This window comes from Lichenostomus cassidix, chromosome 3 (assembly GCF_008360975.1).
Source record: "Lichenostomus cassidix isolate B80296 chromosome 3, HeHo_3.0, whole genome shotgun sequence".
NCBI lineage: Eukaryota > Metazoa > Chordata > Aves > Passeriformes > Meliphagidae > Lichenostomus > Lichenostomus cassidix.
This window is the reverse complement of record NC_139483.1, coordinates 66,593,206-66,605,248: the sequence shown is the minus strand read 5'-3', so window position 1 is coordinate 66,605,248 and position 12,043 is coordinate 66,593,206. Positions and strand designations below refer to the sequence as shown.

Genomic DNA, 12,043 nt, shown 5'->3' with positions numbered 1-12,043 from the left:
CCCGGCGGCCCCGCAGCCGCCGCCGCCACCGGTCGGGCGCGGCGCGACACCCGGGGCAGGTCCCCGCTCCTCCCGCTGCCCTGCCGTCCCCGCGGCCGCCGCTGGCAGGTGAGACGCGCCGCAGCGGCGGCGCCGGGCGCGGAGGGGGGAGCGCGACCCAGCCACAAAGAGCGGGAGCTGCCGCTGCCTCCGCCGCGGGGTGGGCGGCGGCGGGGTCGGCGCCAGCACGACCCGCGGCGCCGCAGCGGGGGGACGTCCCCGCCCGCCCGTCGGTGGCGGCGGCGGGGGTCATCCCTTACCTGCAGGGGTGGCGCCGAAGACTCTCACGACGGGGACCCGCTTGGCCGGGGCCTCTCGGAAGCGGGACTGGCAGGGGTCCAGGCCGGGCAGCGGGCTGCCCATGTAGTAGTCGGCAGTCACGATCCGCACTGAGAACATGTTTGTTCGCCGCCGCCGCCGAGGCACCAGCACAGCACCGAGCGAGCGCGGAGCGAGCGCGGAGCCCGCACGGCTCCCCCCGCCCGCCGCTGCCGCCGCAGCGAGCGCGCGCGCGCGCGAGCGCAACACCCCCCACCGCCTGCCGCTCCTCGCCCGCCCGCCCGCCGGAGCGCGCGCACGCCCGGCGGGAGCGCGCTCAACCCCGCACGCGCCTTGTCTGTGACTGCCGCCTGATGCCGCCGCTGTGGGCGCGTGCGCGGCGGCGCGCCCGGCGCGCGCTCCTATAGCCTGTGCGGCCGCGCTCCCCCGAGGGACAGCGCGGGCTCGTCCCTCGCGGACGGCCCGGCGGCGACGGCGGCGGCGCCCCGGCCCTGGGCTGCAGCTGCTGTTGCCATGATGATGTCGTCACGGACGCAACCATTGGGGGAACGCAGGGGTGGATGGGCCATGTGTTGGGGGAAAGGGGCACGAGCGAGGGAGGTGTCCCCCCCTCCCCTGCCGTGTTTCGGGTGGGCTGCGCAGGCGGGGCGCGAGCGCGCGTGGGAGCGGGGTTCTATCGCTTGCCCTGGTGCCGAGGGAGGGAGGGAGGGCGGGAGAGAAGGACGGCCTCGTTGATTCGGCGATCGGCCGCGCGGGCTGGGTATGAGGCTGCGGAATCCCGAGCCGCGGATGGGGCGGGAGAGGCAGCGCTGCCGGGACACGACGGGGTTAAGCTGGGTCGGCCGCCATTTTGCATGGCGGGGAGGTGAGTCTCCGCAGGCCGCAGGGGCCAGCCAAAAAACAAAAAAAACCCTAAGAAGATGGGGGCGAGCCGGGAGACGGGACCGGCAGGAAGGGGTGGGGCGGCCGCGCGCCCTCGGGCTGTGAGGGTCCGCGCGCGCGGCCCGGAGGGGCGGGGCCGGGGCTGCGGAGGGACGGCGGCGATTGGTGGCGGGGCCGAGCGCGCGGAGGGGGCGGGGCGGGGCGGGTGGGGCCGGGCCGGGCGCGCTGCGGCGGAGCGGCGGGGGCGGGGTCGCGTCCCGTGTCCCTGCGGGTGGCTCGGCCCGGAGGTGGCCGTGTCCCCCTGCGCTTCCTGCCCCTGCTCCTCTTCCGCCGCCTCCTTCGTTCGTTAGGAGAGCTTATTGTGCAGCGCTCTCGTGCAGGTTTTTATGAAAACCGTAAAAAAGCCTTGACTTTACGTTGAGGTACTGCAAAAACCTTGAGTTTAGGTTTTAAGATTCCTGTTGCAGTCTCTTTGTCCGAGAGCTGCGGGTTCGGAGGAAAAAGCCCAAAACAGCAAATGTCCACAGAGTTGGCAGTGTGGGAGGTGAGCCGGTTAAAAGGACAAATAGCGTCACACGCACTCAGAGCGATGCTGATACATGTGCGTGCAGGACTGGATGATACGAGACAAATGTACAAATCTATAAAACCTGACAAACGTCCAATATGTAGAACACATGTTTCGCATTTTGGTTACATGTGTTTCGGGTTTAGATTTGAACAAAAGACAGGTCAGGCAGTTGCTACCCTTCATTTTTTCATTGTAATGAACAGGAAGCTTGCCTGTCTACTCAAGGGTAGCTGGTTTCCTACTCTTTCTTTGTAAGCTGTTTATTTTCTCTAGCTCACATCTGTTTTCCTCTTTAAAATCATTTTTATGCAAACAGGAGGAAAAAAAATCCAACTACCTAATAATCAGGAAATTTTGCATCACAGAAGTGGTTGAAATAGGGTTGAAATCCAAACTATTTTCATTGTATCTAAAGAATAACTGGGTTACAACTTTAATATTTGACAGTTGTTTACATTTGCAAAGCTAATATTTGGAAAACCTTTGGAACTGCAAAAATACTCTTATGAATGCTTAGATTTCACAAAGGCTAATAAATCACTAGGAGGTTGCTGGTGGGGCTTGTTAACAAACAGCATCTCTAACTATTGTTATTTGAATACATTTTGTGCTGCTCCTTCACTAATTTGTTTCCTTAATTTTCCATAGAACTTTGGTAGGGACGGTAACTGTTCTTGTGTTACTTCATTCCATGCTCTGTTTTCTTTATGTTCACATGATCACCTTAGCTTGCTGAGCATTTTGTCTTTCCACCACTGTGTATTTCACTGACAGTTTAATGTCTTTGAACACTGGAGATGTGGTCTGGTGGCTGCACGAGCTGAAGATACATCAGCAGTCCACTTCTGTACTGGGGGATACCAGTCCACTGCTGTATTCTGTTGTCATCTACATAAGCAGGAGAACATGTTGTGTATCTGCCCCTTAGCTGAGTTGGTGAATAATCCAAACATCTCAGCCACTGGTGGATTCTAGTTACTGCTAAATGAATGCAATGTGTGAGATGTAGTGCAAGTCCGTACCTGGGAGTCCTGCCGAAGAGAAAGCGGTTGCCCACAGTAGAAGAGTGTAGAAAACTGAAATATCTAACTTTTTAGAAGTATAAAGCAGGATTTGCTAAAGCATGCCGTTCAGAGTCTTCTATTTAAAATTACTTTTTTTTTTAATGTTTAAATCAGGGAGACCCATGCTTGGAATCAAAAAGAACAAGAACAGTTGTTACCTAACCTAGAGCCAGTTTCTTGTTCATAGGAGGTATTGATTTGATTTCTGACAGTGTTGAATGTTACTCTCAGAAAAAAAAATAAAGTCACTTTCCTTTTTGATGTCAATAGCTTAATCTAACTGGTAGTATTAAAACCATGCAGACACTTTTGTGGAACTCACATGCTTTGTGAGCTGTGCCTTTTTAGTTTCCCTTCAGTTCTTACAGCTCACTTCTGCTTTCAGTTTTGTCTTGCAGTCAAGTCAGTAAGTTCGTCTGCAGGGTCGCACCAAGGTAAGACTGTATTTTCAGTAACGGTTTGACTCAGCACTGTCACAGGAGGTCCTCTGCTCTCCTCCTCGTGTCAGTGCAAACATTTGAGTAGCTGCACAAGAAGCTTGACTCAGAAACCGAGCCAGGTCAAAGCAATCCCACTAAAAAATATGGGTTAGTTTTAACCTAGATCAGGTCCTTGATCTGCCTCATTATGTAGGGGTGTGAAAGCCTGTGCTTGCACAGAGGAGGAGGCGGTGCAGTGCTGAGATTGAGCAGCAGGAAGAAAGGGAGCACTTCTTCCAGAAAGCTGGGCTTGTGGTAGTTTAAGTTGCTGAAGTCTGAAAATCAGTTTAACCCTTTCAATAGATGACAGACACAAAGCCTGTTTCTGGATTTCCTACATTTCAATTTGTGTTTGTCGTCAGCAGTTATTTTATGTGTTGTTCATGCATATGTGTGTATGCATGTATGATAAATAAATTTTCTTCTATTTTACACAATGTTACCTGAAAATGCTGCTGTCCTAGCATGTCAATAATTGCAAAAGGCAACATCCTGGTTAGAGAGCACTAAAACCCATTTTCCCTCATACCTCCAAACGTTCTATGTTCTCTCTTTAAGGTTTCATCCAGTTTTCTGTTATAGAGCAAGTCACCCCCTTTCTCCGTTCCTCCAGTTGCTAAGCAGCAGCTGTTCTCCCCATTAGCCAGCCAAGTATTTGCATGAAAATAATCACTCTTGAATATATAACTGGTCCTAATCATGCACAGCTAAACAGCTGTACAATCAAAATTGAGTATTAATAGTTTTACTTATCAGCATAACTGATGACTGTCTTTTAAGTTAGAATTTCTCCATACAGTAAAATCAATAAAGGTTTGTTGGGTTTTTTTTAAATAAAAATCAGCTTTTATTTTACTTTAATGCTTACTGTGTAGCTACTTAAAAACACCTGGTCACAAAAGATATCTGCAGTTCACAAAAAAATATGAATGCAAATATAAGCAGACACAGAATCATCTAGTGACTAAACATGATGGAGGCCAAGGGAAAAACCACATTTTTCAAATATCTAATTATAATAGCAGAGTGCAACAAAATTTGATGGTTAAAATTTAGACTATGACACAAAGGTAAAATTTCCAGCGCTACATCTTACCTTCAAAACCCTCTTAGTTGTCTGTGTTTAAGTTCCTACTGATTTCAAGGATGTTCAGTATCGCTGAGGTCCATGATCTGAAATCTTGGAGTGCTCTCTCAGTCTGGAGATGCCTTGGATTTATCCAAACTATTATTTCAGAATGAGATCTGAGTGTGGCTCACATGTATTTGGGTGCTGGTTTTTCAGATGTCACAAATGCAGTTTCTGCAGAGAGAAAACCTGGACACGTGGACAAGGAGTGATGTGTGGTCCATCCAGTTGGTATCCCAACCTAGACAGTCAGACTGTCTGCATTACACAGGAAGTTTTTTTCCCAGTGTGCCCCACAGACTAAGTGAATGAAGAAGGTCCAAATCTTCACACTGAAATAGTTGGTACTACGCTGTATAGTTCTGGACTGCCAAACCTTGCTTTGTCATGTGTGACAATTTATAGCCTTGTGTTAGACTGTAAGGCTCCATCCACACCCAGTGCAAGAAGTTCTCACATGAGAGTTCTGACAAACCTTGCTTATACTCTGGCTAGTTAAGCCCACTGAAGCTAGAATGTGAAGCAATACCATGCATGCCCATCAGACCACCTGAAAGTCAATTACTCTCTGGATGTTATCAGATAAAAATCTAAGGACAGCATGTGAACAGCAAGGAATTGAGCAACTTGTGGATACCAAACTGCCTCAGAGTGGCTCTTAGGCTGCTGAAGTAATTTGTAGGGGTAGCTGTGTTTTGGAAATAATGCTTAAGCTCATAATTAATGAGATGTGTTTATTTGTTTGCTTGTTTGTTTGTTTGTTTCAATTTTCAATTGCTAGCTACAGGCTAGGCAGCAGGCTCTGAAGTGTTGTGCAGTCACAAATTTAGTGAATGGCATTACACCAGCAGTGTCTTGTCACTAGAAACTAATGTGAAAACTAAACTAGGTCTCAATTATGAAAATATTAGAAGTATCAAAGCAGTCTTTTAGCAAAGACTCTTAATAAACCTACCAGGGCAAGAACAGTGCCATGTGATTGGAAAGTAACAAATGTGCTTGAAGGAGAGCCCATGGGCATTGTATGGGACATAGGAAACAAACTATTACCTAGGGTATGCAAAGGCATAGAAGTAAAAAAAGAGATAGATCCTTGGTGTTGTAACATTAGATTTTGTTGGGGTTACTCTGTATTTTTTTAATAAAACAATTTTTTGACGAAGAAAATTAAGTCAATTTCACAAAATCATCAAGGCTGGAAGAGACCTTCAAGACCAGCTAGTCCAGCTGTCATCCAAGCAGCACCATAATCAGCTTTAATCTGTGTTTCATATAAATATTCAGTATAATGTTTTATGAGAAATGAAGGCGGATGCATAACGTAAAGAATTGCTGATGGGAAATTCTCATGGATTGTTTTGAGAGGACTATAACATTGAGAGTTGGCTCCAGGTAGAGTCTGCCTATTTAATGTTTTTAGTGCAGTCCGAGTTAGCATATAAATAAAAGTTGCTAATAACCTTAAGTTTGAAGGAGAACAGCATATCAAATAAGATCCATAAATTTGGAGTTAAGGAAGGAGAAAAAAATACTTGAACCTAAGAACACTGTCAATGTAGAATGATTAGACATAAACTAGAAGTGAGCTTTCTATGAAAGAAGGTTTCTATCCAGTGGAGGAATGGATTTCTTCTCTTGGTGAAAGCAGCAGGGCAGAGCATTTTAGCAAATTTTAATATGGAGATTATAGAAAGGGTTATAAGATGCTTGCTGGTTATTGCACATGACCACACCTGATTATCAAAATTCTAGAAGGATTGCATGTAGATCCCTGAACATTTCAGTAGTGGGTTCTTCTAATCAATACAGACAATTTAGCCATTGGAATAAATGAGTTTTCATCATCATTGTACGAAACACATAGTATACCATGGAGATGGTACAGCTTTCTGTTTCAGAAAATCTTGACAGTAGTGTGAAATGTAACCCTTTACAACATGCATTGTGCCCTTATGTATCTGTTCCTTATGTATATGTATATATCTGTACATGTGTGTACAAACTCACATACATAATGTTTATATGAGAATGCAAACCACCTTTGACCATTTTTGTTTCCTGGGTTTTATCTGCATTTAGCAACTTATGTTTCAAACAGTTTTGATTGAAAGTTACCCTATTTTTTGTTGTTGTTTTTTTGAAAATAATGATTTTTTTTTCTCAACATTTTCAGGTCTTGCTGTTGCCTTCTATCAGAAAAACCTGCCACTGAATTTGCCTACAGGAAAATGCATAAGTATTCAAGAAAATGATATAAATTGAGATGTAAAAATTAATAAAGAATTATATGTGTAACAATGTAGAACTATGCCACTTTCTTAAAAAATTGAGAAAGTTTATTTAATTGAGAAGAAACATATGCATCATGTAAGAAAAGGGCCAGTAAACATTTAATTGTAAAGATAAGATTCCTGATCTGCTCTTTGCTGACAGAATTCTGCATGTCAAGTAGTGATTGAGGTTCCCTTCCATGCTTGGAAAATGACCTATTGTTAAAAAGAAAATAATTATATGATTGCATAAGAAATTCAGTTTAGTATAACAAGAACACACATTGTTGGGGAAGAGTTAGCAGTGTAGCAGTAAGTGACATTTAGAGATTGTATATATGACAGTGAGAATTTCATAGCTGAAATTTGATTGAGATGAACTGATTAAGTCTTAGATAATTGAGGAATAGTGTTAGAGTTGTTGGCATTCCTAAATCAGTGTAATTTAAAAACCTGCTGTCTGTTGCATTGTACTAATGACTGTAAAAGTTGGGAATGGACTCAAAAGAGAAAACAGTGTGTAATCACATATAACATTTGAACATTAATACTATTTTGGGAAATGGTATGTTCAACAGAGTTATTGGCAAGTAGTGGAGTATGCAAGGAAAAGTGGTTGAGCATTTGAAAAGCTTTAAAAAAAAATCAAAGTAATTTCTTTATTTTTACAAGAGAGCTGCCAGTCCTTCCATACTCTGAAATTTCTATTCCACACAATGCAGCTCAGGTAGATGATTGTAAGAATTGCTTTTAAACAGGCAAGTGAAACATAATTTTTCATATTCTAGTTCTGATGGATAGCTGAAGAATTTAGTTGAAACTCTTCATTGAGAAATGTGTCTGGTGTGAAGAGAGTTAGCCCAAATGGTTCAAATAATAAATAATTAGAAAGATGTCGTAATGGAAAATTTTCAAGTACTACAACTGCCAAAAGCCCTATCAGTCTTCTATAACTTGTGTAGCCAAATACACGAGTATGTGGTTATTATTTGAATTTTTGTTGTTTTAAAATGGGAAACGTGCTTCTGTGAATGAATCACAGAAATGGGGCTGGATGGTAAGGCGTGAAAGCCATTTAATTTTAGATGCTATATTTTTTTCTGCCATGTAGTCTGACTTATGGGAGGCATTCCTCATTCATGCATCAGACAAAGTGAAAGAAGCCTCAGTGCAATATGTAGATCACAAACAGCCATCTGTTATCCAAAAGGAAAGAGGAGTGTTGCTATAAGAGTAAACTTAAAATGTTTTAAGATTAGCTTAGAGATGGCAGAGCTCCATTAAATATTTTGTCCATCTCTGTTGGTATTGGTCCCTGTCATATATGAATGTATACATTATACTAAAGTTTCAGACGCCTGCTATATTTTTTTCTATTAGGACAATTACCTCTGGTTTAGAACTCTGTATATATGCTTTCTCTAAGTTCCTAAATAAGGTTGTATATGTAGCCTTTTATCACCTCAAATTGGTTCTTGGGGTTTGTTCCTTTGAAATAATTTTCCTGATAAAACTGAATGTTAAGAAAAAAACATTTTGAACTTTTTACTTGCTTAGCTTAAGCTAAGTAACACTTGTTTAGGCTTGTAACATTTCCTTTTGATTCTTTCCAGCTCCCAAAGAATTTCTGTTATTTTTATGTGAATTCCATCCAATTTGCATAGATCTTTCTTGTAATATGCCTAGAACTCATTGGTGAATTCCAGACGTGGTTGTAAAGAGTGTGGATGAAGAATTTATGTTTTATGTCCAGGCAACCATATGACCTCCATTTGTAGGGCAGAACTAATTACTTGGGAGTATTGATGTTTGGTCCACCAAGAGCCTTGAAGGACTCTGTTGGCTGTCCACAAATAAAGTGTTGCACAGTCTGCCTACAGCCATGTATAGACAAACCTTCCTGCTCCAGGATACAGTGCTTCCAAATATGCAATTCCAATCTAAATTAGTCTTTTTGTTAGTACTATTATAAATATACTTGTAGTTTCTGCTTGCTTGTTATCCTTAGATCCTTTACAAATGTGATGCCTTTGGGGTATTTCCATCCCACTGAATATATTCCAGAATCTGTTCCAGAATATTTCTCTCTTTTCCATAGCAGTAGCTTGCTTTTTCTTGGATTCAATTTGATTTTGTAGTTTTCTGGCTACATTTTAGCCTCACTAATTTATGTTGAATAGCTCAGTGTCCTCAAAGTTGCCCACATTGTAGCCTCTCAGGGATTAATGGAGCTGTCAAATAAAACAAGGCCTCACAATGGTTCCTGTGACACCATAGGTATAGATAAATTACTGCTTTTCCTTTATTCCAGTTTTATCTTGAGCCCTATAATATTCACTGTTTTCTTTCAGTTGCATAATTTTTACACAGTCTTTGTGTCTTTGGACCTCCTGTTCTGCATTGTAATGTATCCAGTACATCTTAAATAATATTTGAGGTTTCATTAGAGTACCATATGCCTTCCAAAAATTGAGTTATGTAATATCTAAAGGTTTCCTTTGGACCATGTATTTTAATCTGGCTTTTGGGGAAAGTGGTGCTGTTTGTTTTAATGTAAACTATATATTGCCTAGTATTGTGCTGTCCTTAAGGCTAACATTTTCAGGCTCACCTGGTCTGAAATTAAGTTTAATATAATTTCAGAGGTAATGCTCTTATCTAGATGTTTGAAAAACTAATATTGTGGCTAGTGAAACCTAGTTTCAAAAGTGTTCATTTACTAAGCACTTTTTGCTAGTGTTCTTTTTCGCTCAGTACTTCCACTGATGGGATGATATTATTATGTTATTTTAATATTGAGATATTATTGTTATTATTATTATTATTATTATTATTATTATTATTATTATTATTACAATCTACCAGTTCTGGTAGTATCTGCTGAAGGATGACCCTGAAAATGCAAACCCCATCACCACACAGATCTATCTTAACAATTTGAGTCTTGCAAATAAAGTTAATTTTCATACCAATATATTGATTGGTTTATGTCTCAAAGCATGAGATAGGTACCACTGGAGATGCAAAATGGGGAAAAAAGCAAATTTATAGTGCAGATCTGCTAATTTAATGTGATACGTTAACTGAAGTTAGGACAGATTGAAAGGCAAGATGCTGTGATTCTGTTTCCAGATTTTGGGGAGGAAAATCGTGTGCTGTTTATAAACATGTAGTCATGTACAGAAATTGGCTATGTTCTCTCTGGAAGCTGTGCAGTTAAGTGACTGGGTCTGGATTCTGTTATAATATGGTGCATGTTTTCTGCTGTGTCTTGAGTAATCTTGCAGCTGTTTTACTTAGAAAATCAGTGACACTTGTTTTTGTCCTAAAGCAGGAACTTGATGACTTGGCTAATAAGATGAAACAACACTGTCCCCAAAAACTGTGAAGTATTAAGTACTATTCCATATTCCAGATTCCAGCCTCTTCACACACTGCACCTCCACCATCCTTTCCCTGTGCTACTTTTTAAGCTGTTTTGTGGAGACAGTATTTTGTGCTGTTTTTCTGACGACAGGACTGAGACTTTTGACCTATTTATTTAATCTCTAGTAATTAACTGATGTGTTTGCATTAGGACAGTGCTTTCTTGAAAAAAAAAAACAAGGTGAGTGAAAGTACTAATGCACAGGGGGAAATAGGAAATTATTATGCCATAAAAATAACTTTGAAAGAGTCTCACGTTGTTCAGAGAAGGAAGGGAACCTTCCAAGAAGTGATCACATTCTCAACCTCAGCTTTAAACACATTCTTTATCTTTAAAAGGAAACAGAAGGTAATCAGTCAGTAAATCAAGTGTAGTTGTGGGCTTGTCTGCAAAGCTGTAGCATTCTGAAGCAAGGCACTAGCAGTGGGCATTTGAAACAAGAATTGCTAGTGCCAAGGTCTCTTTGCTTTGAGAAAAATGGGTATGTCTTTCATTAAACAATACCTTTTCTCCATACCCTGATTTTTTTTCTTGATCTTTGTCTAAAGATAGCAGCTATGATGGTTATTCTGGGTAAATCTTTAGGTACACATTAAAAATCAGACTGTATTTTTGTGCTGTAATGAATAAGCTTTTAAAAGCATTGTAAGTTTTTGGGGTTTTTTTAATATCTATTTGTTTGAAGAGGAAATTGGATTTCGTATGAAAAATCTCTACCTTTTCTTAGTTGCTGTTGGGGGGGAAAAAAGCATGTTTACATGTTTACACATATTTTATCTGCCACCGTTTTCTGTGATCAAGCTTTCAATACCAGTAATCTGAGTTTCCCCTCTCTTGCTCCAGCCAAGATTACTTGCCAGTTCCCTAATTTCTTCTTTTTCTTACTGGCACAGAATCGGTTTGTTTTTTTTTCCTTTAAGTACTTCAGAAATTACTTCTTTTAAACAAAAGAAATCAACAGCATCCATGTTTTTCAAGCTTATCCTGAGTAGCTTTAATCTTTTATCACAATTTGAAAGTATTAGCATTTTTTAAATTAAGTAGTTCTGTTTAGAAGTAAATTTAACTCAGGTAAAGAGAAAATACAGCAGTAATTGCCAAAGGGATAAAGTGCATTACCTGGAAACATATGCTTTATTTCTTATGTTCTGACAGAAAAGGAGATGGATGAGCATGTTATAGGCACAACTTTTCGGTAAATACTGTATTGTTGTTAGCATAATATATATCTATGTCCCTAAGAAACCCAAAACTTTTAAAGCTTATTTTAATTTAATAATTTATAAAATGATAACACTGCTACTTCTAGGGTTTAAAAATTCCAAATTATTTGGTATGAATTGTAGTATTAGAGTAAAATTCCTAATTTCCTCCTTTGGTTCCTTTGTAATGTTTTTTACCATATGTTGCAACTATACTGTGAAGTGAAAAAGGGTGGCTGAGACCATTGCATCCTACTGCCTCCCAGTGCTGTCCCTAAGCAGTGTGGGAATGCTGTGTTGGATGACTCTTTCTCTTACAGTCCTGAGCTGTCCCTCAGCATGCTGGCCCAAGTGACGAGCAGCCTGGTGTTCAGGTTTGTTCCTTGGGACCATTTTACTAAATGGAAAAGGCAGAGCAGCAGTGTCTCAAAGCAGGTTTTTAAAATGTGCCAATTTGCCAAATTCAGAACAAGACCTTTAGGGTTATTCAGTTCCATTGATTGATTTCTTTTCTACATGCTTCAAATAGAACCACAGAATGGTTTGGCTTGGAAGGGACCTCAAATATCATCAAGTTCCAAACTCTCTGGCAAAGGCTGGGACATCTTCCACTAGACCAGCTTGGTCAAACTCCCATCCAGCCTGGCCTTGAAATGCATTAATTACTTTTCATGACATCCAAATAAGTGAGTAATAAGGGC

At 41.7% G+C, this 12,043-nt stretch overlaps 2 protein-coding genes across 4 annotated transcripts in view; one reads left to right on the top strand and one right to left on the bottom strand.

Annotated features, from left to right (window-relative positions):
* REV3L (REV3 like, DNA directed polymerase zeta catalytic subunit) overlaps positions 1-558 on the bottom strand; it is a 115,152-nt gene extending 114,594 nt beyond the window's left edge. The window contains exon 1 of one of the 2 annotated variants that reach the window (XR_014850957.1): positions 300-558. Coding sequence is in view for 1 of the 2 variants with exons in the window: in XM_085056145.1 (XP_084912271.1) it covers positions 300-438 (139 nt within the window). In the remaining variant the exon portion in view is untranslated. The remainder of the gene's footprint in view (positions 1-299) is intronic. The other variant, XM_085056145.1, reaches the window with a different exon arrangement.
* Positions 559-696: 138 nt separating this feature from the next.
* LOC146439906 (uncharacterized) overlaps positions 697-12,043 on the top strand; it is a 33,821-nt gene continuing 22,474 nt past the window's right edge. Inside the window, exons 1-2 of one of the 2 annotated variants that reach the window (XM_085056153.1) lie at positions 697-1,183; positions 6,617-6,675. In XM_085056153.1, coding sequence (XP_084912279.1) covers positions 879-1,183; positions 6,617-6,675 — 364 coding nt within the window. In that variant the 5' untranslated portion in view covers positions 697-878. The remainder of the gene's footprint in view (positions 1,184-6,616; positions 6,676-12,043) is intronic. The other variant, XM_085056154.1, reaches the window with a different exon arrangement.